At 34.7% G+C, this 23,599-nt stretch overlaps 2 protein-coding genes across 4 annotated transcripts in view; one reads left to right on the plus strand and one right to left on the minus strand.

Annotated features, from left to right (window-relative positions):
- Positions 1–313: 313 nt before the first annotated feature.
- Positions 314–6,950, minus strand: LOC111808959 (T-complex protein 1 subunit zeta 1). Its single transcript, XM_023695218.2, has 15 exons — positions 6,685–6,950; positions 6,527–6,590; positions 6,076–6,211; positions 5,475–5,626; positions 5,335–5,382; positions 5,093–5,185; positions 3,753–3,859; positions 3,367–3,481; positions 3,199–3,285; positions 1,948–2,152; positions 1,762–1,856; positions 1,184–1,252; positions 987–1,094; positions 760–878; positions 314–574 (listed from the first exon to the last, which is right to left on the minus strand). The coding sequence occupies exons 1-15, from the start codon at positions 6,816–6,818 to the stop codon at positions 499–501; spliced, it is 1,608 nt and encodes a 535-aa protein (XP_023550986.1). The 5' UTR covers positions 6,819–6,950; the 3' UTR covers positions 314–498.
- Positions 6,951–8,025: 1,075 nt separating this feature from the next.
- Positions 8,026–23,599, plus strand: part of SWEETIE (HEAT repeat-containing protein) — a 37,300-nt gene continuing 21,726 nt past the window's right edge. Inside the window, exons 1-15 of one of the 3 annotated variants that reach the window (XM_023695220.2) lie at positions 8,026–8,379; positions 9,623–9,830; positions 10,566–10,672; positions 11,515–11,751; positions 13,938–14,027; positions 14,135–14,222; positions 15,193–15,257; positions 15,704–15,808; positions 16,428–16,517; positions 16,658–16,738; positions 17,244–17,312; positions 19,205–19,330; positions 20,899–21,002; positions 21,497–21,629; positions 21,708–21,814. In XM_023695220.2, coding sequence (XP_023550988.2) covers positions 8,215–8,379; positions 9,623–9,830; positions 10,566–10,672; positions 11,515–11,751; positions 13,938–14,027; positions 14,135–14,222; positions 15,193–15,257; positions 15,704–15,808; positions 16,428–16,517; positions 16,658–16,738; positions 17,244–17,312; positions 19,205–19,330; positions 20,899–21,002; positions 21,497–21,629; positions 21,708–21,814 — 1,775 coding nt within the window. In that variant the 5' untranslated portion in view covers positions 8,026–8,214. Of the gene's footprint in view, positions 8,380–9,622; positions 9,831–10,565; positions 10,673–11,514; positions 11,752–13,937; positions 14,028–14,134; positions 14,223–14,853; positions 15,054–15,192; positions 15,258–15,703; positions 15,809–16,427; positions 16,518–16,657; positions 16,739–17,243; positions 17,313–19,204; positions 19,331–20,898; positions 21,003–21,496; positions 21,630–21,707; positions 21,815–23,599 lie in introns of those variants that run through there. The other 2 variants (XM_023695221.2, XM_087117163.1) reach the window with 2 other exon arrangements.

A 23,599-nucleotide genomic window follows, 5' to 3' on the forward strand; every position in this document is an offset into this window, starting at 1 on the left:
TGTAAATTTTTTCATTCTCAATTTCCACAAATCACTACACTAACATATTTCGTGAAACATGTTCTCTAATGTGAATTAAAAAGCTTAAGAGAGAGAATTCTCTGGTTGAATATGTAACACAAAGATGGTTCCAATCTCAGGTAAATGTAGAAAAGAATATATCTGGAGAGACATAAGGGAAAAGCTGTGAACTCAACAATAATAAGCATAATTCGAAGATATTGCATAAAACTCCCTTGTACTTAAATCAAACCATCAATTGAACCGAAAACAGACCGTTGCCTAATTTAATAAACACCTCCAAAAAAAAATATAGGGAAGGGGTTTCTCTACTTTTTTTTGTATTTTTCATTGAGAAAAAAGGATAAAGAAAGTTCTACAGTGATGGGAGCAAATGCTTCCCAAGAGATCAAAACAGTATAACTTATACAAGAAAGTAGCACAAAACTCACTCTAGCAGATCATCAAAACCGGCTAAAAATTACATGTTAACGCTTCCTAAGTAGGTTTCCGCATATTGCGGCCAGCACGAATTACCTCGTCCACCAATAGCAACTGTGATGCAATTACAGGCCTGCAAAAAGTTATGAGTAACCAAATCAGTACCCCAACTTTATGATGATTTAATATAGAAGACTAGAAAGTTATAAATTTGACTACTTCTATAAGACATTTGTTAAAGATCAAGAGCATGACAAGAACTTCGGCAAAGAAAGGCTATATGAGGATGTAAAAAGGGGCGACAATCGAGCCATGTACCCAGAATTGATAATTTGGCGTTTCACTGAGTAGTTGTCAAAGATACCCTCCATTTGGGGGTCAATCGGTTCTCCTGTATGCTGGTTTAGCCCTACAATAGTGCCCCGGTCATGTGCCCCCTGATTTCAAATGGGAAGAATGAGTTCAGCATACTTGTAACTGCCTCTCATAAAAGAGGGAAACGGTGGAATTATATGAAAGCGCAGTAGGAGTTTAAAGGACTTCACCTTGAGAGCAATGAGCACATCCTGTGTGTCGAGACCAGAGTTTTCAGCAAGTGTCTTGGGAACCACAAGAAGGGCATCAGCAAAAGCTTCAACGCCAAGTTGAGCACGCTGTAATAAAGGTTGAGAAGGTCAAAATAAGATTGGGTACATGAAAAGTATGCAAAAGGATACTGAAGAATACTTCTAAGGAGACTTACTCCTTGAACTGTTTTCTTCACTTCATTTATCAGATATTGTCTTGCAGCAACTTCAAAGGATCCGGCACCCTGAAAATTCCACCAGTCATTTCTTAAGACCAAGAAAATCTCGAGTAATAAGGATGGTCTACGAGACGCCATTTCCTGGCTATAAGCATCCAAACTTGTCTCCTCTCTTTCATTCATAGGGTCAAGAAGCAAAACAAATTCCAATGCAATATATCATAATTGAAGCTGCAAGACTATAACTGTTGATAACCTAATAACAAATAGGGAGGAAGAGAAGAAAATAAAATTTTAATATTTTTTTACTTTGTTTAAGAAATAATGTGAATATCCGAATGTAGGAATAAGAATGCCAAATGCTCAATATGAGTTCTTCCATCCAGACGCGAAGTTACAGAGAGCAATAGACCAATTGTACACTGTAGATATAATTTATTTGCTCCCTTAACTTGCATTCAGGATGCTTGCTGCTTTCGTGATCATTGTCTTGATATTTTAATTCTACTTGATACAAGGAGTTTCATTAATTCATCTACACGTCTGACAGTAGCCGGAAAATATAAGAAGCTTACCATGACAACGGATTCATCTTCAATGGTGTTTTTAACTGCTCTAAGACCATCACGGACAGCATCCTTAATTTGAGCAATAGTATGGTCATTAGGTCCTGCACCATCACGGATTCCAATGAGAAAAAAGGAAATATAATTGATTAACAAGATTGAACATGAATGAAGATTGAGGTTGCAATGAAGTACCCTTGATCAAGATTGTACAAGAATGAGGATTTTTCACATTTTCCACAAATGTATATTTATCTTCCCCAAGCACATGTTCATAGACCAGTCCAGCCCATCCAAGGCAATCAGGAGTAAGATTTTCAACAGAATTTATAGCCTCTCCTCCACAGGCCAAAACCAACCTTTCCATATTTCTCCTCTTCGCTCTACGAAGGGCAATTATCTACAGGGGCTCCATAACAAGTATGAAACAAATGAATATAGATTGACAAATAAATGGCAATTGACCAAGGTTTCATTCTCCCTTGCTCAAATCATACAAATCATAATGGTTATTAACCATACTGACATTTGTAATACATCAAATAAAATAACATATATTACATAGAAAAAAAGAACTTCTAAGAAATGAGAAGTGTATTAGAAAAGAACGTGGCAATATGTTATTCTTAGCAACTTAGTATTGACACAGGAAAGATAAGGATACATTTATAAAAATATGACTCATAAAAACATTCAAATATCATTGGATTGGAGCCCATTTTTGTAGGTGTGTTTTGGGTCTCCCTTTAGCTAGGTTCATAATTATTTTTTGTATGCCCTCGTATATTCTTACACTTCTCTCCATAAAAACTTTGTTTCTTACCGAACAAAAACCAGACATTCAATTCTGTATGTACATCTCAATCATTTCAAATAAAATGAAAAAGAATTCAGTAATGTTTAAATATATTATGAGATGGAGGACTAAAAACATTGTATTTATGCTAAGTTGAAGAAGTTGAGAACATGCTTCTAATGATACTATCTCACATTAACAGTTTTGAAGAAAATCCAAAATCGCAGGAATTTTTTCCAAATATTTGGATGTCGCTTGAGAAACAGATTTCAAAATCAAATTTGTAAGAATCCATTATCTGCTAAAAAACAACATAATTATAATTCAAACCATATTGCTTCTAGATACATCTTTTGATACTCATTGGACTCTTGTTAAGCTTTAAAAGTAAGGAAAACATAATAGAATTGTGGTTACTCGGCTACACACTAATGGATTTGATCAGAATGATGGGCAAAGATTTTTTTACAAAACATTTTCATTAGTTATGATAACGGAATTGGCTTTAAAGTTTTGTCAGTCTTACAAGGTTGCTAAAATAAGTCTTTTCATGATGAGGCTTAAGCATCACTTGTAAACGGAATGTCATGATCAAGGGAAGAAAGGAAAAAAAAAAATGAGTATGATAACTTCAAGAAATACGGCCTTACCCCTTCCCTTGCGAGCATATCCAAAGATGGGGGATCAATTCCTTTTTGGTTTATGACAACAAAGTTCTTGTCATTACCCGCACAAACCTGCATATGATTTAGAATATAAGACAACAATTAAGAAATGCAGATATTAATAACTAACATGCATGACCCTAACACCCTTGCCTTGTTTTTCAATTCAATGATTTTCTGAACTCTTTCATCAACCTGACGCCTTTCAGCAGCAACCATTGCTTCCCTCTGTTCCGCATTAGAGTAGAAAAATCCAGCATTTATTTCACTGAGAGGAAAGCCATCAATTTTTAAATGTTCACAATATATTATAATGATATATGGCTACAAATGAATATGATCCACATTTTATATTCAGGATAACTAGACTAATTCAACCCATTAATGCCATATTACATCAAACTGGGGTAGCAATATACATGCATGCATTGATTCTGCATTTAGGAAAGCAGGAACAACACAAAACCAAGATAGAACAATACAAGAAACATAATTATCCATCCATGTTGATACTAAATCAAAGAAAGGCTCATCAATACCTTTTGTCATATTCCAGAGACACATTGCTGGTTAAAATAAAACAATTCTCTGCTCTCCGTTTCATATCAGGATGTCTAGAACCATGATCAAGAACAAGGCCTTCAACCTAGTGATTGATGATTCAAGACATCAAAAATGATAAAGTATTTATAAAAAATTTAACGAAATAAGAAAAAAACAAGTCTAAGAATGTACAAGAAAACTATTAGGATAAGACGAGAAATCTACCTACTCTGCAAGAAAATGAGATAAGGAAGAAAATAGAGGAGAAAAAAACTCTTGAATTAACTAGAATAAAACAGAATAATTGCAGAAATCTTCAGCCAAAAAACTACCAACTACAAGCATTAAGAAAATTAAGGCAAAATCAATCTCTACTTTTCCATTAAAATAAATTGATACATGGAAAAGAAATCTTGATAACAAAACACACTTTCGATGAGGCAAAATGAAAGATAAAAGCATCCAAAAAAAAACTAAGGCCACAAAATATACCTGAAAAAGAAAAATATAAATGCTCTTTCATTTGTCAAGTATAGACAAGGCTACTTCTTCAAAATTACAAATGCTCTTATCACAGAAAAAAAAAAAAAAAACGGAAGAAGAAGAAGAAAATGCAATTTCGTTAGAGAAAGAGAGACATGCTAAAGAATGTAGAAAGAAAACCGGGATGAAAATATGTGCGCAGACCTATTTTCTATATTAGAAACAATTTCATATATTACGAAATTATTCTTTAAAAGAAAACCCCCACTCAGAATACCAAAATGGAAAAAAAAAACATTGAATGACTAATGAACAGAACTACGAAGAACATTTTCAGAAACGGAACGTTGTTTGCATGACAATAGAGCACTCTGCAACATATTGACCAGTAAACAACAAAGCAACTAAACAGTGGAAGTAAAGATAAACATAAAATTACACGACTATTCATTTTCCATGACAGGCTGAATATAGTTTAGCTTTTGTTAAATGTAAAGTAACTTTCAACGTATCACAGGTAGCACTAACAGCAACAAGCTAGAAAGCAAGGTTTACATTATTTCCTTACCTTTTAGTGTTCAATCTAATCGTGTTCATAAAACCAAACCTCTCAGTAGAATTTTGGAAAGAATAGAGATGTAATTAAGATCCTAAACTTGTTCATTGCTAAGATGAAGTTCTCTAACTAACAAATTCTGTAATTACTCCCTTTTTCTGTTAATGCCAATTGGAGATCACTTCTGTTATCTCTTTGGTTATTGGATTGCAAAGATATTTTATCATCCGGCATCGTTTTGGGTTCTTTAATCAAATATTTCTCATTCAAAAGTTGTCATAGAATCTTAAAACATACCAAGCGAGTGTCAACGTCGAACTTATGACGCATGTGCATGATTTCCACCATAAACAAATCAATGGCTTCTTCTGGTTTACGAATGCAGAGCACCTGCAATAACTCAAACACAAACCATTAGCCAAAAAAGGTACAAGCAAACGTCTATTGTAGTATGTTGATCACAATGTAAATAAGATTTAGAACTTTCAATCTGAACTCAGAGCATATATATTTGTGATCGCTAATATATTAGTACTCACCGCATTAACAACTATATCAGTCAGCTGATCTGCCAATGATTCATACAGCTGTACAAGAGATTGACCCATTGGAAAGATATTAGACAGCTAAAATTTCAACACAAATTTACTCAGCGAGAAAAAAAAGTCCGTCAAATAACCTTTGTTCTTAGTGTTGTTCTTGCTACCATTTTCAGAATTTCTTTGTCTGGCTCGTCGCCAACAACAATAGGAGTCTTAAATTTTTCAAGAAATTGAAGAGTTGCTCTTTTGGCAATCTCAAAACCATCAACCAGGACACGTGGATGCATGCCTGGATCATGAATAAACCCCATTAGGAAAGAAAAAGAACCAACAGTACACACCCGTGAGAGAATATCAACCAATCCTGTGCCAAATAGTTCTCTAAGATGCTAAGAAGCCTAATTCCCGATATTAAAAGGTTTCTGCTTCAAATAACGTGATAAAGAGACATGTCATACAATCTTAAGATGGCGAATTTTCATCAATAATTTCAAGATGACAAATCCATTTTAAATATGTGGCAGACTTTCAGCTATTTATGCTATACACACTTATCCAACGACAATGTATTTCTAGCTAAACTTTTCACCACATTGAGGCCTGCATTAAGGTTGACTACTATAATTTCGTCATTCACACAACTGTTTCAGAAGTATCAGGACATATTCCCACGGAGCACTGTGACATTCTACGACACATAGTTGCAAAGAACGGTACGACTAAGATCAGAGTACCAACCTTCATCAATATAACGTTCGGACTGTTTCATAAGCTCGCCTATAAAAATCACGGTAGAAGTAGTGCCATCTCCACTAGTGTCGTCTTGTGCAACAGCGGTTCGTGCTATCATGATTGCTGTGGGATTTTGAATTTGCTGCAACCATATAAAACAAGTATGGACAGCACATTTAATCCTCCTTCTGAAATAAATGTCTTGTAGATGAATGGTTGTGAAGATTTTCCAATATTTCTTTTTCAACGGGCTTACGACGTAATTAAAATGATATAAGGGGCATGTTAGAAAGTGAGCATCCATATCGACAAACCAGCAATTTAGGCGTTATTTCTCATTTATGCAGACCCCGATGGAGAAAAATCAATAATAACATGTCCGGTTCGGTACATGCGCGGAAAAACAGTAGAGATAGGAGATCTAAGATAAGTAAAGGGTTTAGGGCAGAGAACCGACCATTTCTTTAAGCAAAGTGTTGCCATCTTTGGTAAGCTTGATATCTCCGGCACCACCCACAAGCCTGGTCAGGTAGATGCGAACATAAATATGAGAAAGGAAAGCATGAAAGCAGATTTCAAAAGCGAAAATGACGAAGATCGAAAATAACGTCATACATTTTGATAGTTCCTTTAGGACCGAGATTGCTCTTGAGGACGTCTTGAAGGCCCTTCGCGGCGTTGATATTCATATGCAGAGCGGCGGATTTGTTGAGAACCTCTGCATTTGGGTTGAGTACTCTAAGCGACATCTTTCTGTTGCTTGCGTGACGAGCTCAGTGAAGGAGGAGAAGCAGAGAACAACAGAGTGAGGTGGAAATGGTTTAGGACGGAAACTAATAAACTACGGCAAGCAACCGCGGGGCGAAAGGGTTTTAGGGCACTCCGTAGCCGAGTAATGATTGGGTATATAAATCCAAATTTCTTTAGATCCAACTTTCAAGGCTATTCTTCAAAATAGTAAGTTTGAAGGCTATTTTTCATTAACCATCAATTATTTTTACTTCGTATGTATCTTTAAATTGTTTTATTTTTAATGTTTAAAATTATATTGCCTCTTATATTTTTTAAGTTTCTAATTAGTTAATTACGCTAGAGTCACCCGAGATAACTCGTGGCCCGATAATAATCCTGCCCAACGAGCCCCAAAGCCAAAAAAGGCGTATAAAGGGTTTTGCCATGCTCAATTTGGTGAGTCGACAGTGTACCGTCCTAACACGTGTAAAAAATATATAAATAAAATGATCAATTTTTCTGATCGAGTATGCTACCTACGACATATTCATACCACACACCTTCAATCTAATACTAATTTGAGCATCAAAATGCGTTAGACATAGTACCACGCTCGAACAAGTGATTTGACACGTCGGTACGACTTTGTTATATTCTATAGAACATAAATCAACTAAATTTACTTAGAGGTAGTTCATAGCATTGATTCTTTCGAGTTTGAATTTATAAGTAGACGCGCTTATTTTGCTCGATCATGATAAACATGTAAAAAAAATGTCGCAATTGTCCTCATACTCACACAAAACTAAAATTTTAAGAAGTTATCGAATGCCGAGAGTTAATTAATTAGATAAAAAATTAAATAAATATAAATTTATTAGACAATTTTCAATATTAAAGGACTTATTAATACGAATATACTCAGCTAAAATTGTCACGTGAAATTTAAATTTGTATATTTAATTTAATTTGACGACGACTAAATTTGTAATTTAACTGAGGAATTGTAATGGGTAAAAAGAAAGTAACGCACGGGGTTAAATGCGAGAGCTTGAAATTTAGGTATAAGTAGTCATTATTTGACGAAATTAGCCTTGAAGAGTTTTGAAAGGGTTAGATTATTAGGGTTCCAATTTATTAGAGAAGGGAGGGAATAGAGTTAATAATCCAAAAGCAGGACATTTTAACGAATTTGGTGAGTATGAACCCGAATTACCTAAAAAAAAAAAAAAAAAAAAAAAGTAAAAAGAGAAATAAGGAAAAGACAGAGGGCGATCTCCGAACGATCCAGCTTCAAATGGTATGGACATGATTCAGACTGGACTTTGATTCACCGGTTTCAATCGATATAGAACTGCAACTCTGCACACTGGAGCAGCTCACTTCTTCCCGATTTTGAGCTCACATTCTACAATGGTGAAGACCTACGTGAGGGAGAATGTGCCGCTCTCTCGTTTTGGTGTCTTGGTAGCTCAGCTCGAATCCATAGTCGCCTCCGCTGCTCAACAGCCTCCGGAGCCCCTTCTCTGCTTCGACCTTCTTTCCGATCTCATTTCCGCCATTGATGAAGAGCCCAAGGTTCACTCTATTTATTTTGCTGCTTTTCATTTTGAGTTCGTTATCATCCATCTCGTTGTCTTTCGAATATATTTTATTGGTTTTGAGCTGCCAACTTTTATGTCAATAAGAGAAGACATTGAATTCTGCGATATTATGTGGATCTCAATACATTTGACATCAGAAATGGAATTATTATGCGCATTCAGTTTCATTGTAACATGCTTCTGCTTTTTTCATTATTCATTCGGTCTTGCCACGGGTTGAAATCTCTGTCTTCATTGGCTATGGGGCTATGAAGTTCTAATTTCCCTCCGTGTCTATGGGGCTATGAAGTTCTAGTTTCCCTCCGCGTCTATGGGGCTATGAAGTTCTAGTTTCCCTCCGTGTCTATGGGGCTATGGGGCTGTGAAATCTCTGCCCACGGGTTGAAAGGTTTGGGAAGCTTTTGGGAGGTATAATTTGAGTAACAACGGTGGTAGATGAAGATAAGGTTGTCACCAGTTGGCGGTCATCGTCACCGGACTTGCTTGAGCTTGACACCATTAAAAGAGATGAGAAAGAGCTTATAGCACCGTACTATGTATGACTGGTAAGAACAAAGGAGACAATCACACAAAATGAGAGCAATGCTCACCTTCATAGATATTTAAAGAAGAAAATACAGCCACGTGTTTTGCTTACAATGGATAGCAAGTAACAGAAAAGGAATGGTTAATGTATAAAAGATGCAATGAAGAAAATGAGAGAAAAAACATGGTAAATAATATCCCAACAAGCAGCTTTTGCTTTCAATTAAAGTTCCAAAGAGTGTAAGTTTGGTGGATAATTAAGCGGTAAAATTAACTTAAGCGCACTGAACTACCTCTTTGAAACAGACCGAATAAATTCCTCCAATAGCACCGATTCAATTAAGTTTAGTTCTTCATTTCCAATCTAATGATACAAGAAGATCCACTGAAAATGAGTTTTTCCATAGTTAACATAACAGTGCTTTCGTATTTATACTATCTTCCTTACTGGAAAGGACACTGTTCAAACAATTTTAATGTCTCTGTCTAGTCATATGCTAACATAACAGTATCTTCTTTAACTAGAAATGACACTATTCAATTTTTTTTCATGTCTCTGTCAAGTCATATGCTAGCATTTCAAAATTAAATGCTGTCTGGAGTTTTTTAGTTTATTCATTTTCTGGCAATGCTAACATTTCAATATTAAATTAAATTTATTAAATGTTTAAAATGAACATTGCAAATTTCAGGAATCTATACTGTTGTGGCAAAGAAAATGCGAGGAAGCACTCTATTCTCTGCTCATTCTTGGTGCCAGACGACCGGTGCGTCATCTCGCGTCAGTAGTAATGGCAAGAATTATATCCAAGGGAGATACAATTTCAGTATATTCACGAGTTAGTAGTCTTCAAGGGTTTCTGTCTGATGGGAAAAGGAATGAGCCTCATAAGATCGCTGGTTTGTTACGGAAGCTTGAACTTGATTAATCTTGGATAATCGCAGTTAGGAGTGTGTTTCACATGCACATGCTGAGTGTGTATGCTTTATATTGAAATGTGTTCATAATATAAAAGGAGAAACTTTCCCCTTAATTACATATTCTTCGTTAAAAAAATGTTATGAAGTACCTGTATTTCTTGCTTTTTGAAAGGGTGAATGTCCTACAATCTGTGTTTTCTGTTGAGAGTAGTTTGATGCTATATTTTTTTTTTCCAGTTGAAGCCATATAAAATTTTAACTTTTTGGTGAAAGCTTTGTTTTGTTTTGTTTGTTTGTTTTTTTTAATAAAATGTTTATTTTAAAGGAAAAAAATGCGGATTGACCTAACCATCTTCAGACTACCTTATTTTATTGGCATCCATCTCTGCTGAAGAGAACAAATTGATATAATTAGACATTCTTTGAAATTTTGTTCTGTTAATCTCGTATTTCCTTTTATTTTGGTATTTATTTATTCTCAGAAAGATATATTTGCTTGAATTCTCATTTCTTATAAAAATTTGTATTTTAGAGTACTCATAATAGCAAATTTCTTCATGGATTTGGGCCTTCCTTTATTCTTGTGCTTGAAAGCTTTCCATGGGAATACCACTGGGTTTTTTAAGCTGTACCAGATTTATGCTTCACATCTTTAGAAATTTGTAACTTTTTCTTTTACTAACATGTCATCTTTATTATATCTGACCTTTATAGGCATTGCCCAGTGCTTGGGAGAATTATATCAGCACTTTGGGAGAAAAATCACTTCTGGTTTGCTTGAGACGACTATTATTGCTGCAAAGCTTATCAGATTTAATGAGGTTCCCATTAAATCCCATTGTCACCTTTCTTTAACATGATATTTTTCTAGTACATTCTTACAAACTTGCGCTTATCAGTATGGCGAGCCTGTTTTGTGAACTTTTATTTTTTTTTTTTTTTGGGGGGGGGGGGGGGGGGGGGTAGGGGGATGTGTGAGTACTTGTTTCGAGTAATTTTTTCCCCACATAAAATCATTGATTTCTTTTGAGTTGAAGCTGTTAGGTGATGTATTTTTGTTTGGCACATGCTTAAACACCGTAGCCTTCCAAGGAACTTCTCTTGGGATTACATTGGTCTGGACACACCATAATATTAATAATGTTTCTGTCTTCCTTCATTAAGCAATTAAGGAGTAATAATTGAGGGTTTCCTCAATTTTGGGGTTGTTCCTTCATTTAGACAGAAAACCGTCCTAGTGTGTCCAGACCAATGTACAAAAAGAAGTTCCATGCAAGGCTACGGTGTTTAAGGAGTAGCAATTGGGGGTTTCCTCAATTTTGGGGTTCTTCCTTTAATTAGTTATAACACTGACAACCGTTCTATTTGTATCTATTGTTTTCAACTGCCATTTTAAATTTTTGTTTAGGTTGAATTGGAAGGCACAAAGGAGCCTGTTTTTAGTAGTTTTTGGAATAAATTTGTTCACTTTCATTGACTATCGAATTATAGTCCTAGTATCACACTCTTTCTTTGTTTATTTTGGACTATGTGAGTTGTGAGGCTATCTTTTTGTTCGTTTCAAATGAAAGCTAAAAATTGTTTGGTTTTATTTGAAGTATCTCTCGTCTTATTTATATTTAATTATTTATTGTTTAAGGATTATTTGTCTTCCAAATATTAGGATTTTGTGAGACAAGAAGCTCTGCGCTTGCTTCAGAGTGCTTTAAAAGGATCGGGGGGTTCTGCAGCTGCTTCAGCATATACTGAAGCATTTCGTCTGATTACTCGTGTGGGCATTGGTGATAAATCATTCATTGTTAGAATAGCAGCTGCAAGATGTCTAAAGGCATTTGCCAACATTGGAGGACCTGGGTTAGGGGTTGGAGAACTTGATAATTCAGCCTCCTTTTGTGTAAAGGTAGCCATTTTATTCTTGTCGTGATATGTTTGTTTGTTTGTTTGTTTTCTTTTTTTGGGTTTTTACTGATTACCACAACAGCAATATCGTTGTTTCTGAAACAATAGAGGAACTCCATGGCTGTGTTATATATGTCTAGATACAAGTAGTCCTCATTTTTTAGTGATTTTAGTTTCCGATAATATTCAAGAAGATCAAATTCCTATAATTATCAGATAAAATTGTTCTGGATGCTCGTTAGCAGCAGCAAGCTGGTACACATCATCCAATATTTTTGTATATGCCTGGCTGGATGTGCAGAGCTATAGATAGTTCTCCTGGGGAATCTATTGGGTAGGTGGCTTAAAGGGAAATCTGGGATTATTGGAAGAATGCTATAAGAGCTGTACTTTACATAATTTGGATAGAAAGCAACAATAGAATTTTGAAAGCGACTAGTAAAGAGTTTTATTATTCTTGGAATGTTGTATGGCACACCGCATCTTCTTGGGCAATACTCTGGAAAACTTTTTCTTTGTTGTCCGTTAGTGTTGAGGTCCTCTCATAAAGTCCCCTTTTTGTTACTTTCGGGAGGTTGTATGGCAGACTGCCTCTTCTTGGGCTAAACTCTACAGAAGTTTTTCTTTATTTTACATTAGTATTGAGGTCCTTTCATAGACTCCCCCTTTTGAGGTTTGAGGAGGTGACCTCTTATCTCCTTGCTGTTTCTGTGCGTTCCTCCCTTTTGATAGAAGGATATGCCAAATTTCTTTTATATAAGAAATTATACATTATGATATGCTGAATGTCTTATTGATAGAGTGATATGCTGTCTTTTATGAAAACAATTATTATATACAAATTCTATTAATAGAATGTTCCTTCAAGACATTAACTAGTTTTATAATCTATTGTTATTTTTCTCTTGTTTGCATATGTACTTCGGGCTTCTATGATGTTTTGGTTCTCATACTTTTATATGTAACTAAGTCACTATACTTGAAAGAAAAATAATAGATGAAGAGATAGAAAATTGTTCCAATGCTCCCAAAGGCTAACCAATAAATCATTATACTACTAAAAAATGTAACAATTATGTCTAAGTTAAAATTTTCGTTAAAGAATTGGTCGTGGGCTTCAGTCTTGTAGGGGAATTTTGTAATTACCAATTAAGTTTTATTCTTCTAGATTGGAGTCTTTTTTGCGATTGGACTCCTTTTGTTCTATTTTCTTAATGTAAGGAATTTTGTAATTATCAGCTAAGTTTTGTTCTTCTGGATTGGAGTCTATTTTTGCATAGGGTTTATTTACCGTTGAACTCCTTTTGCCTTTTTTTTTCCTCATAATTTTTTTTATAATGTCCTTGTATATTCTTTCATTTTTCTAATGAAATCTTGGTCACTCGTTAAAAAAAATTGTATTTATGAAATAAGACCAAGTGAATGAGGAATGAAGTTGACGAACCTCTTATGATCTGAAATTGAAAGTGGTTCAGTATCTACCCGTTTGTATACTTCAATTACTAAAAGATTTTAAATATCAGGAACCTTTTGAAATGTACGGACTAAGTTGTCATAGAAAAAGTATAACGACCAAAATGTTGCCAACTAAAAATGTGTTTTAATCATTAATTTAATTTTAGTTGGGCAGGTTTACTTATCAGTGCTTGCATTGGCTACCTCTTTATAATATCATTGCATGATGGGTTTTTAGTATCTTAAGTTGGGTGGAGAAGTAGAAGTAGAGGAATCTAAAGGGTGTTAAGGAACCCAGAATAACATCTAATAATGCATTTATTCTTTTGATAACAGAAAATCTTAAATGGGTTGGGGACCCTTTCCTTTTCTTGAAGCTAAATATAAAGCATCCTTTTGGTTTTTGTTTTCTTCTTTATTTTGTAACTGCTCTTAATTTTTTTCTTCCAAATTTACTTTTTTTAATATTTAATATAATTTTGGAAATTAGTTAGTCACGTTAAATGGGACTTGTTTACTCTTTCCCCTAAATTGGTTTTTTTTTTTTGGTATTTTAATATAATATTGGGAATTAGTTAGTTCAAATGGGGCGCACTTACTCCTTTATTGTAACTTTTCAATCATCAATGAAAAGTTCTGTGTCCTTCACAATATATACTGCCTGTATATTTCTATCTTCTACATCTACAATGTTCTAGTTATCTTTCCAAATGGTTTGGCTGAATCAAACAGGCCTTTGAGGATCCAATTTCATCCGTCCGGGATGCATTTGCCGAAGCTCTGGGTTTGTTACTGGCTCTTGGAATGAATCCTGAAGCTCAGGTATATAAGTTATTTGTTATGTAATAATCCTTGCTGTTTCTGACCAATTTATCTCGTATGTATATAAGTGTTATTGTCTTTAAAGTTAATAGTTCATGTCCTACTAGGTCCAACCAAGGGGAAAAGGTCCCTTCCCTCCAGCAAAGAAGCTAGAAGGCGGTTTACATCGGCATCTATCTTTGCCATTTAGTAAAGGTATACCTATACTTTCTACTGCGTGGGCTTACGCAAGAACTAACTACCTATATCGGCCTTTCCAAGCCGCAGCCCACACATACTCTTACTCATTCATCTCTCCCCCTTTTACTCCTTTTCTTCTTCAAAGATTAGCAATCGTGGGCCTATCCTACACCTCTCCACTGTTTTTTTCCTTTTTTTTTATATTTTCAATTTTTTATTTTTATTTTTGTGGAAAACTATGATTCCTTTGAAGGAATTACAAAAGAAATTACAAAAGAATGCAACTCCTGTTTCAAAGGAATTACAAAAGTACTTCCATTGATTGGTCAAGAGGAATAAGATTATAGCTGTGAAAGCAAGGAGAGAATGTACACCAAGAGAGAGCCATGTAAGGCAAGTGCTAAAAAAAGCAATCAAAATCAGTAGCTTACGACTTTATCCTCGAAGATGTGATGATTTATTTCCTACCAAATGACCATAGAAAGGCTCTGATAAATTTCTTTTCAGTTTCCCGTAAAAAAGCATAGAAAGGTCGGATAAAATTTAACCAAATAACTTCCCTTTGTTTTAAAAAAGGATGATCAATGAAAACCAATTCCAGCAGTGTTATAGGATCTCCTGGTAGGGCAGTGGACCAATTGAAAGCCGATAGGACGTCCTTCCAAAAAGCTCCAGGAAAAGGACAGAATATAAAAAGGTGCAGTAGGGTCTCTCCATTCTTCACCAATTTGGCGATGTAGAAAGCCATGAGCCCTCCTCTGCAAAATATCAGTAGGGGCACCCATGACTAGGCTCCCAGATGAAATTTTTTATCTTCTTTGGGAAGGACCCCTTCCACAGCTGCAAGTATTTCTTCTCTTAACGGTTGCTGTTTGTTTCTTATTAATTTTCTCTATTCAGCAAATAAAGATATTGAACTCTCAAATTTTTGAAAAATGTTTATTTTAATTTCATTGCCTGTTTTGCATAACGAATCACATTGCAGCAAATGGACCACGGTTGAAGGAAATTCGTGTTAGCCTTACATTATCTTGGGTGTTCTTTTTGCAGGTTTGTGCTCACTATTATCTGCTGTAGTAGATTTTCCTTCATTTGTCCTCTTTCCTTAGGTTCGAGATAGCTTTTGAATGTTTTTGGGGTTTGGAAGACTAATTCATAAGAATTGAATTCTTAGATGTTTGAAAGCTTTATGTTAATTCTTATTCAAGTTTAATCAATTCTTAATTTAACTTTTCATTCATGTTTTCTTTTCTCGTGGCTTTTGATCTAGTATAATTTGTTGCTCTTCTTATGATGTGTCACCATGAATCTAAATTTCATTTCAGTGTTGGTTTTAGTTGAATTTGTTTGCTGGCTTATTTAGCACTGATAATTTTGATAATGTTGGTTTTACTTTCACTTCTCTGTATCATTTTGCCTTACAGATTTGGTGCACTTGTTAATTATACTTACATATATTTTATGGATTTATTCACACCATATAAAATGTCTTGTAGGCCATTCGTCTCAGATATCTGCATCCAGATACTGGACTCCAAGACTATGCACTGCAGGTTATGGACATACTTCGGGCTGATACTTCCGTGGATGCCCATTCACTGGTAATTGCTGAAGTTTAGTTTATGTACTATCCATAATTACTTTTAGGCTTAGGCTACATCGTATGCCCAGGTGGAAGTTGTCAATCCCCCAATTTTTCTTTCTTCGGTAATGGACATCAACAATTTATCAGAGGAGTCAATGTCCTGCTCTAACAAGGACACAAAAATTTAGGGGCAGTTCTACCATCGGAAAACTAAAATGTATGAGGAGTTTAGGAACACTGAAGAAAATTGAACTTCACTCGTCTCAATTAATTGTTCAATGTAACATTTGATAGATAAGCATGAAATCTAACCTTTTCCTATAATGTACCAGCTCACTCCCCAAGGATTTAATTTTTTTTTGAATTTGAATGAGATAAGAATTTAAGAGAACAGTTAACAAAAAAAAAAAAAAAAAAAAAAAAAAAAATCCTATATAAAATAAATAACAGCTAATGAATACATATGAAACCTTAATATCGTACCTTGTGATCTTGATAGTTGTTTTAAAAAAAAAAGTTTAAATAGAGAACCACATAGAATAGGTATATAGTACTACTTTTGCTGCTGTATTAGAGTTAGGCACTAGCCCTCTGAGTTGATTGACTGACTTCTTTTATTTTTCTGTTTGCTGTAGGCTTGTGTGCTCTATATTCTTAGGGTTGGCATTACTGATCAAATGACAGAACCCACCCAAAGGAGCTTCTTGGTTTTTCTTGGAAAGCAGGTTGACAAAATTTATTTGAATAGTGGTTATGGTGCTATCAATACAGAGTAGATTAATGTTCTCGTCTAAATCAAGTAGTCTATTGGTGTGTGTGCTTCTTATTATATTTATAATGGGTCAGTTTTCTGGAAATTTGACAGCTGCAATCTGAAGATGCTAGCCCTTCAATGAAGATTGCTTGTTTGCGTACTTTGTCTTATACTCTGAAAACTTTGGGAGAGGTAAGGCACGACTGTATTTTTGAAGGATTACTTTTTCTATGTAAGAAAAGTTGCTATAACTTTTATGAAATCGTTGCTTACTGATAACCGGTGTAAATTTTATAATCATTCCAACGACTTTATTCATATGCTATTTGTGCTAGTTAGAGGAGAAGATTTTTGTTGTTCTTCTTTGTAGGGCTTTGCTCTCTTCTCCCCTTTTCAATTTCATATTATTTATGAAATCATTTCTTATAAAGAGAACAGGGGTTTGAGCCTCATCACAGGTTTACCAGTGTTAACTAATTAGGGCAGTCTTTCTTCCATGTAGTTTGATCTCTTAATCAACAATTAGATTACATTTCTGCTTGTAGCATGCACTTATCCATGGCTTTTGTGCAGTACGAATAAGGTTTTTACTTGTGCCCAACGAGAAGTTGGTCAGACTTCACTAAAATAAAAATAAAAAAAGAAAAAAGAAAAGAAATAGAAGTTGGTCATACAGTGCTAGATTATTTATATGCAGGTCCCATCTGAGTTTAAGGAAGTACTTGACAGCTCAGTTGTTGCTGCGGTTTCTCATTCCTCACAACTTGTAAGTTCTAAATATTGTTTGAAGTTCCAGTCTGAACATTCTGTTTTTATGCTTACCCGTTTTAACTTATTTATTTTCTTAGTGATCATGGAAGGATTCAACCTTCATGCTCCACCTATTTTTCTCTCCCTTCACGATTTCCCTAAAACTTGTATGATATTGGATTAGTTTAGATAACTCCTGCTCAGTAAGCTACGATGGTTTGCATCATTTGACAGAATTTTTTACCTCTGATTACACCTTATTGAGCTGATTCTTTGAATTTCTGCCCACCATGCAAGATAGCTTTACCCTTAGATTACGACTGCAAAGTTCACCGGGTTGAGCAACCAACAATAGAAGCAATCTATGACGTTGTTCTATTAGGTGATATAATAGATGGAACAACTTGCTTTGGGTGGAAGATGGCTCCTATCTGGTGTAGCCTAAGTAACAAAAGGAGAACTCTCTCCAGGAATCAAGCACAATCTTTATTATGAATCAAAATATTCATGAATACATGAGAGAGATTCTTTTATAGAGAATTAATAAGAAAACTAAGTATTAAAAATACAAAAGATACTAAACGGGATTAACCAAAGAATTACCCAATATTAATATGAATTTACTACTAATCCTACTGCATCATACTTAATCCCTCCCAAAAAAACCGACCTTGAGTTTTAAGAAGAAAAGGAATATAGGAGGAAAAAATCCAATGACCTGAATCGAAATGGCCTTTGATCAAAGTGGGTGAAGTCGGTCTCGTTATTCCAATGATGCTTCTTTCAATGATTTGAAAAAAACTCCTAATGAACATGTTTGCCCGCTCAAGTCTTGCACTTCAACTTCATGAAACAATTGAGCCAATGAAAGATATGAGAAATTCAGAATATTACCCCAATGCAATTTTCTCTTTGATGGCTGCGATTTGTTTTTATGCCCTCTGAAAAAGAAAACTAATCAATAAAAACACAAAAGATACTAAAATGGATTAGCTAAGGAAACCCAAAATTAATATCTCAGAGCATTAGTCTCTTTTCATTTATTTAATGAAAAACAGTATGTTTTTATCATAGCATTATACTGTTTTCCTGTTAAAAACAGTATGTTTACCATTAATTCTACTACATCACCATCAATAATAACAATGTTTTAAAAGGCACTCCTAAACGCGCGCCTAGGCAGCTGGCATGGGTCTCAAGGCGAGGCGCACAAAGGAATGCGCGCCTTCTTTGAAGCTCTAAGGCCCAAAGCTTTCGGCTGTAGTTTTTTTTTTCATTACTTTTAGAAAATAATAATTATTATTTTTCTTCTTTATTAATTAAAAAAATAAAACCCTAAATGCAAAAATCCTTGTTTTTATGGTTTATTTATTTATTTTTCATATTCCCACTTCAGTTATGCTCTCTATTCTATTTTCTAATCAAAGAAAATTAGTAAACAAGGTAGTAGTATATTAATTGCACACTTTTGGTTTCGTTCTCTAGTTCACTCCTTTTGAGAGCTTGTGTCCCTTGAGCATTTGTCTTTTCGAGAATTCTACATTGAAAAAATGAAGAGACTTCATAATCTATATTAGATATATGCTCCACTCGTTGTCAATTGGTTTTGAGATGAGACTCATGTCTATCTAGTATTGTATTAGAGCAGGAGGTCCTATTTTTGAAATAATATAATGTCATTTCCTTCTCCATTAATATTGAGTTTCATTTATTGGCCTTTTGAAAAATATTCAAGTCCACAAGTGAGGGAGAGTGCTGAAGTATTGATATTATTAAATTTACCGTAATCTATAAGCTTAAACTTTTGGATTCGTTAGTGATTTAACAAGTCTTTATTCAATGAAAAGTTTCATTTATGGTTTTGAAAAAATTGCATACTTTTGGTTCTTAAGTACACATTTGGTTCAGGTACGCATAGAAGCTGCTCTATCATTGCGCACATTGACAGAGGTTGATCCTAACTGTGTTGGTGGGTTATTTTCTTATGGAGTGACCATGCTAACAGCTCTAAGAGAGAATGTTTCGTATGAAAAGGTGCTACTACCTCCATTTATACTACTTCCTAATTGGTACTGCTAACTATTCAATTCTTCACTCACCACAACTTCAATTGTAATAATTTTCTGGTTTCTTTGCATCCGTAATTTATAGATTTACTCTCCGTTTTTCCCTCTCGATTTTCTGTGTGCCTTTATTCAAAACTTGCTGTGTAGTGTATTGGGAGGCAAGGAAGCTGTTTGAATTCGATCAATGACCTATTTGCTACCTAACTTAATCTTATATTTAATTGATTCATAACAATTTATGAGGAAAAATATATTATGCATCTTTAGTCTTTGGAAGTTGCTAATTTTGATTGGGTGCTGATTGGCATAATCATGCTTGTCTTTGCCCCTGATAGCCTCTAGCCCTCATACTTCCATTCTATGTATTTCCTTGGCATGTTATTTTACTCACGCTAACCTCTGAATCGGCTTTTGAGCTCTTTCTTGATAATGTCGGTCCGTTATTCTGTTTCAAATCGAGTATGGGTGAAGGTTATTTGTGGAAATTCATCCTCTCATCTGCACGAATTAGAATTCCAGTGCTGTTTTTGGGAGTGTTTGCAATTTTCTTGCCTCTACTTCGTTGTATCTTTTCTTGGCCATCTTTCTTAAGTTGTAATTGCCCATTCTAGCAAAGTTTTGACAAATTCTTCAAATTTCTTATTGTTTCTTGAAAAGAGATTGCTCTCGAAGTTGCTCTCTTGCAAATAAATCTGGACTGTTGAGCAACGAGCACAGTCAGGAAGCTCCCTTTTGCGATCTGCATCAAAGAGAGTTTCTTTTTCCTATATCGGCAGCTACCAACGTTGGCACAAACAGTTGTTCGGTTTCCAAATTGGTGTAGCCTAAAGGACTAAATGAGAGACTTCTCTAAGAAACCAATTTTTATTCTTTATTATAATCAAAGTGCAGCTCTATTTATGGATATTTAGCAAAAACTAAGTATTAAAAATACTAAAAAACTGGAAAGATTATACCAAGAATTAACCGATGACTATGGTTATTCCGTCCTCATTGAATTAGTGGCCGAGAGCAAGAGCCAGAGGACCAAAGTGTAAGCAAGTCTAGACCATGCTGCATCAGTTTCCAAAACCTTTTCTCCAACCACATTTTCTAAAACTATTTTTCCTGAAATGTAGTTGGAGGTTGCAAAATAGACCCATTATGGTACTGGAACTCTGAGAGCGAATTGGTTGACTTGCTTGGGAGTGAGAGCAAGTGTCGTACAATTGTTTTTAGGCCCGTGAAGTGCGATTGTGACACTGATGACAAAGCATTTAAAGAACATTCATTGATTTCTAATGTTGGTTCTCATTTTTATAGTAGAATGTTTTCTCCTACTTGAATTGTTCTCTTAATGTTGCATTTTTTGGGGGGTTAAATGATGCGGTGTACCTTTTAATGATGTTTCTCTTTTACAACATTCTCTGACATTTGCTAACCGATATATTCCTGAAACACATTATAATTCTCAACGGATTCATTGTTGAAAAGTACTAAGCATGTGCTTTACTAGTTATGGTTTTGATTGTTGATTGGTTTTACGTCTAACTACAGAATTACAATTTGCAATTGGAGCTCGATTCCTTGCATGGTCAAGCTGCTGTATTGGCAGCTTTAGTGTCTGTATCTCCCAAACTACCTCTCGGTTATCCATCCAGGTAACTTTCCTTTTGCATTCATTCAAAGTCGGTTGTAGATGTTTCTTTAACTCTTAATCAAATTTTGACTTCTCATTTCTTATCCAAAAAAAAAAAAAAATAAATAAATAAAAAAGGAATAAAAATAAACAAATAAAAGAAAGGAAAAAGAAAATGCAGACATCCTGCCTTTTCTGCCTATTATAGAGTTCAATACTCGCTTGTTCTACCTTGAGACTCAGTTGTTTGCCACATGTTTGTATATGAGTGAAAATGCATCTCTCTCGATCAATTTCTGGTGTTATAAGCGGTCTCAGTTTGTACAAAATTTCTTGCTTGAGCACAAAACATTTCTTTATATATGGAGTTGTTGTCCTAGCATATCTCTTGACGTTTCTGTCAACATTTCTTCAAATTTGAGCTTTTGAAATTTCTGTTAACCTTAATAGCGTTTTGTTTGGCACTTCTTACACAAACGAGGTAATATCATTCTCAATTCCTTTTCTCATGACCAGATTTCCTAGATCAGTGCTTGAAGTATCAAAGAAAATGCTGACAGATCCCTCCCGCAATCCTGGTGCTTCCACTGTCGAGAACGAAGCTGGATGGTTACTTTTATCATCATTATTAGCTTGTATGCCTAAGGAGGTAGACAGTGACTGCCAGGTTTTGTTTTTTACTAATTTCTGCTACAAACGTGTAAGTTGCGTTTTTTGGTGCATAAAGGAACTTGAAGACCAGGTTTTTGATATTCTTTCCTTGTGGGCTGCGTTTTTTACTGGAAACATGGAACATGAAATCAAGCAAACTGAAGATTTGACTTCAAAGATATGGTAAGCCAATTTGGAAATTTTGTTTGGAAAGGACCAACGTTTCTTGAATTGTGATGATGAATATTACTGATCAGTTGTGACATCTCTATTATTTGTTCGCCAGGATTTTTTATATCTGCTTTAGGATGATGTCTTCTCATGTTGTGTGTATTTTCCTATTACAATGGAAACCGTGTATTGTTTGCCTAAAGACATTTTAAATTACAAATCCATCATTTCATTATGTTTTGATGATAATTTTTAAGCCAGTTGATATTTCACATTGCACACACATCACTAAAGTATTTCCTGATGTTGGTTTCTAAGTTTGTTATATTACATGTCCATGGCAGAGTAAATATATTGATACAATAATGAAGTTGGTAGTTAATGGTTTCCTTGTGTCCGTTATACCTAAATTCCTTGCATTGTTTTTATAAGGTCATGGGCATCTGGGTTGCGATAGTTGCACTTGCAATTAAGCTTTCATATATATATATTTTTTTATCTTAACATAGGAGTCACTGAATGTATTTTATGTGGGAGAATCCTGATTATTGTTAGCTAAGGTTGAAAGTGCGATGATATCGCAATTGTTAAAAAGGAAAGTTGAACAAATCAAATGTTACCTTCCGAAGAGAATTTCTAGATTTAATGCCTGATGTTAGAATTTCTTTTCTTTTTCTTCCCCACAATATTGGATCTGTAATTTCAGATCTATGTAGTATACGTTTGGATGCTTACAAAAAAAAAAAAAAAAAAAAAAAAAGAATCCAAGAAAAACAAAAGAAATCTGCAATCCTTAATACTTGACGAGCTGGAGACGTGGAAGTTTTAACATTAAGAAGTTTGAGCATAACTTACTGATATTTAGAAGGCTCTAGCCTTAAAGGTGATGTAAAAAGGACACTTTTGATTGATATTTTTGTGAAACTCAAATATTAAAGTATTCTTCCCCACTAACTGTTTACAAAGAAGTACCCCAGTTAGAATCATTTACAATAGGAACTAGATAAGAAACATGTTAGACCTTGTAAAAGTAATGTGCCAATTTCATTGATTAAGGAAAAAATTACAAATTCATGGCTTTTAAAAGAGGCTCTCGATTGTAAATTAAGCAACCGGCTTCCCTCCCTCTCACTGGCTTCTGCCTTAATACCGACTGTATTACCAAAGGTCACCTCATACATTGGCCCACCCTCTCAGCATAAGTCCCTTGCACAAGCAACTCTGACACATAAAAAACTCACGCTTGACATAACCATACCAAACTATTGCTTGGTGTCTGGGTTTTCCTGTCCTTTTGACGGAGAGGCATTTAATGTTGGGAGTCAACTTATCAGTGCATCTCAATGATTACATACTACGATGATATATAGAGGCTGCTTCTTGAAAATCAATTCAATAAAACTAAAAGGGGCTTTCAGATTAGTAGGGGCAAGCTGTAAACTTTTTAAATACTTTTTGTTTTGCAAAGTAAGTATTGAGGACAAGTGGATCTATTAAAAGAAGACAGAATGATAACCATTTATGAAAAATAGGGAAACATTCAGAAATTCCTTTTACGAGAAAACAAATAATTTTAGTGTTAAATTTTCTTCCAAATTTTTGTTTCACTTTGTCTTATGATGTGATTTGATCCTTCTTTGTATTCTCTTCTTTTCCACTCTTTTTGGAGTTTATATCTTATGAGCATTAGTCTCTAGGAAAAATTTCTTCTCTTGCTCAAAAAAAAAAAAAAAAAAAAAAAACTGTTCACTAAAATATTACTATTCCTTTGCTTTCAACTGTACCAGAACATTTAGC

This window comes from Cucurbita pepo, chromosome 13 (genome assembly GCF_057944985.1).
Source record: "Cucurbita pepo subsp. pepo isolate OVF chromosome 13, ASM5794498v1, whole genome shotgun sequence".
NCBI lineage: Eukaryota > Viridiplantae > Streptophyta > Magnoliopsida > Cucurbitales > Cucurbitaceae > Cucurbita > Cucurbita pepo.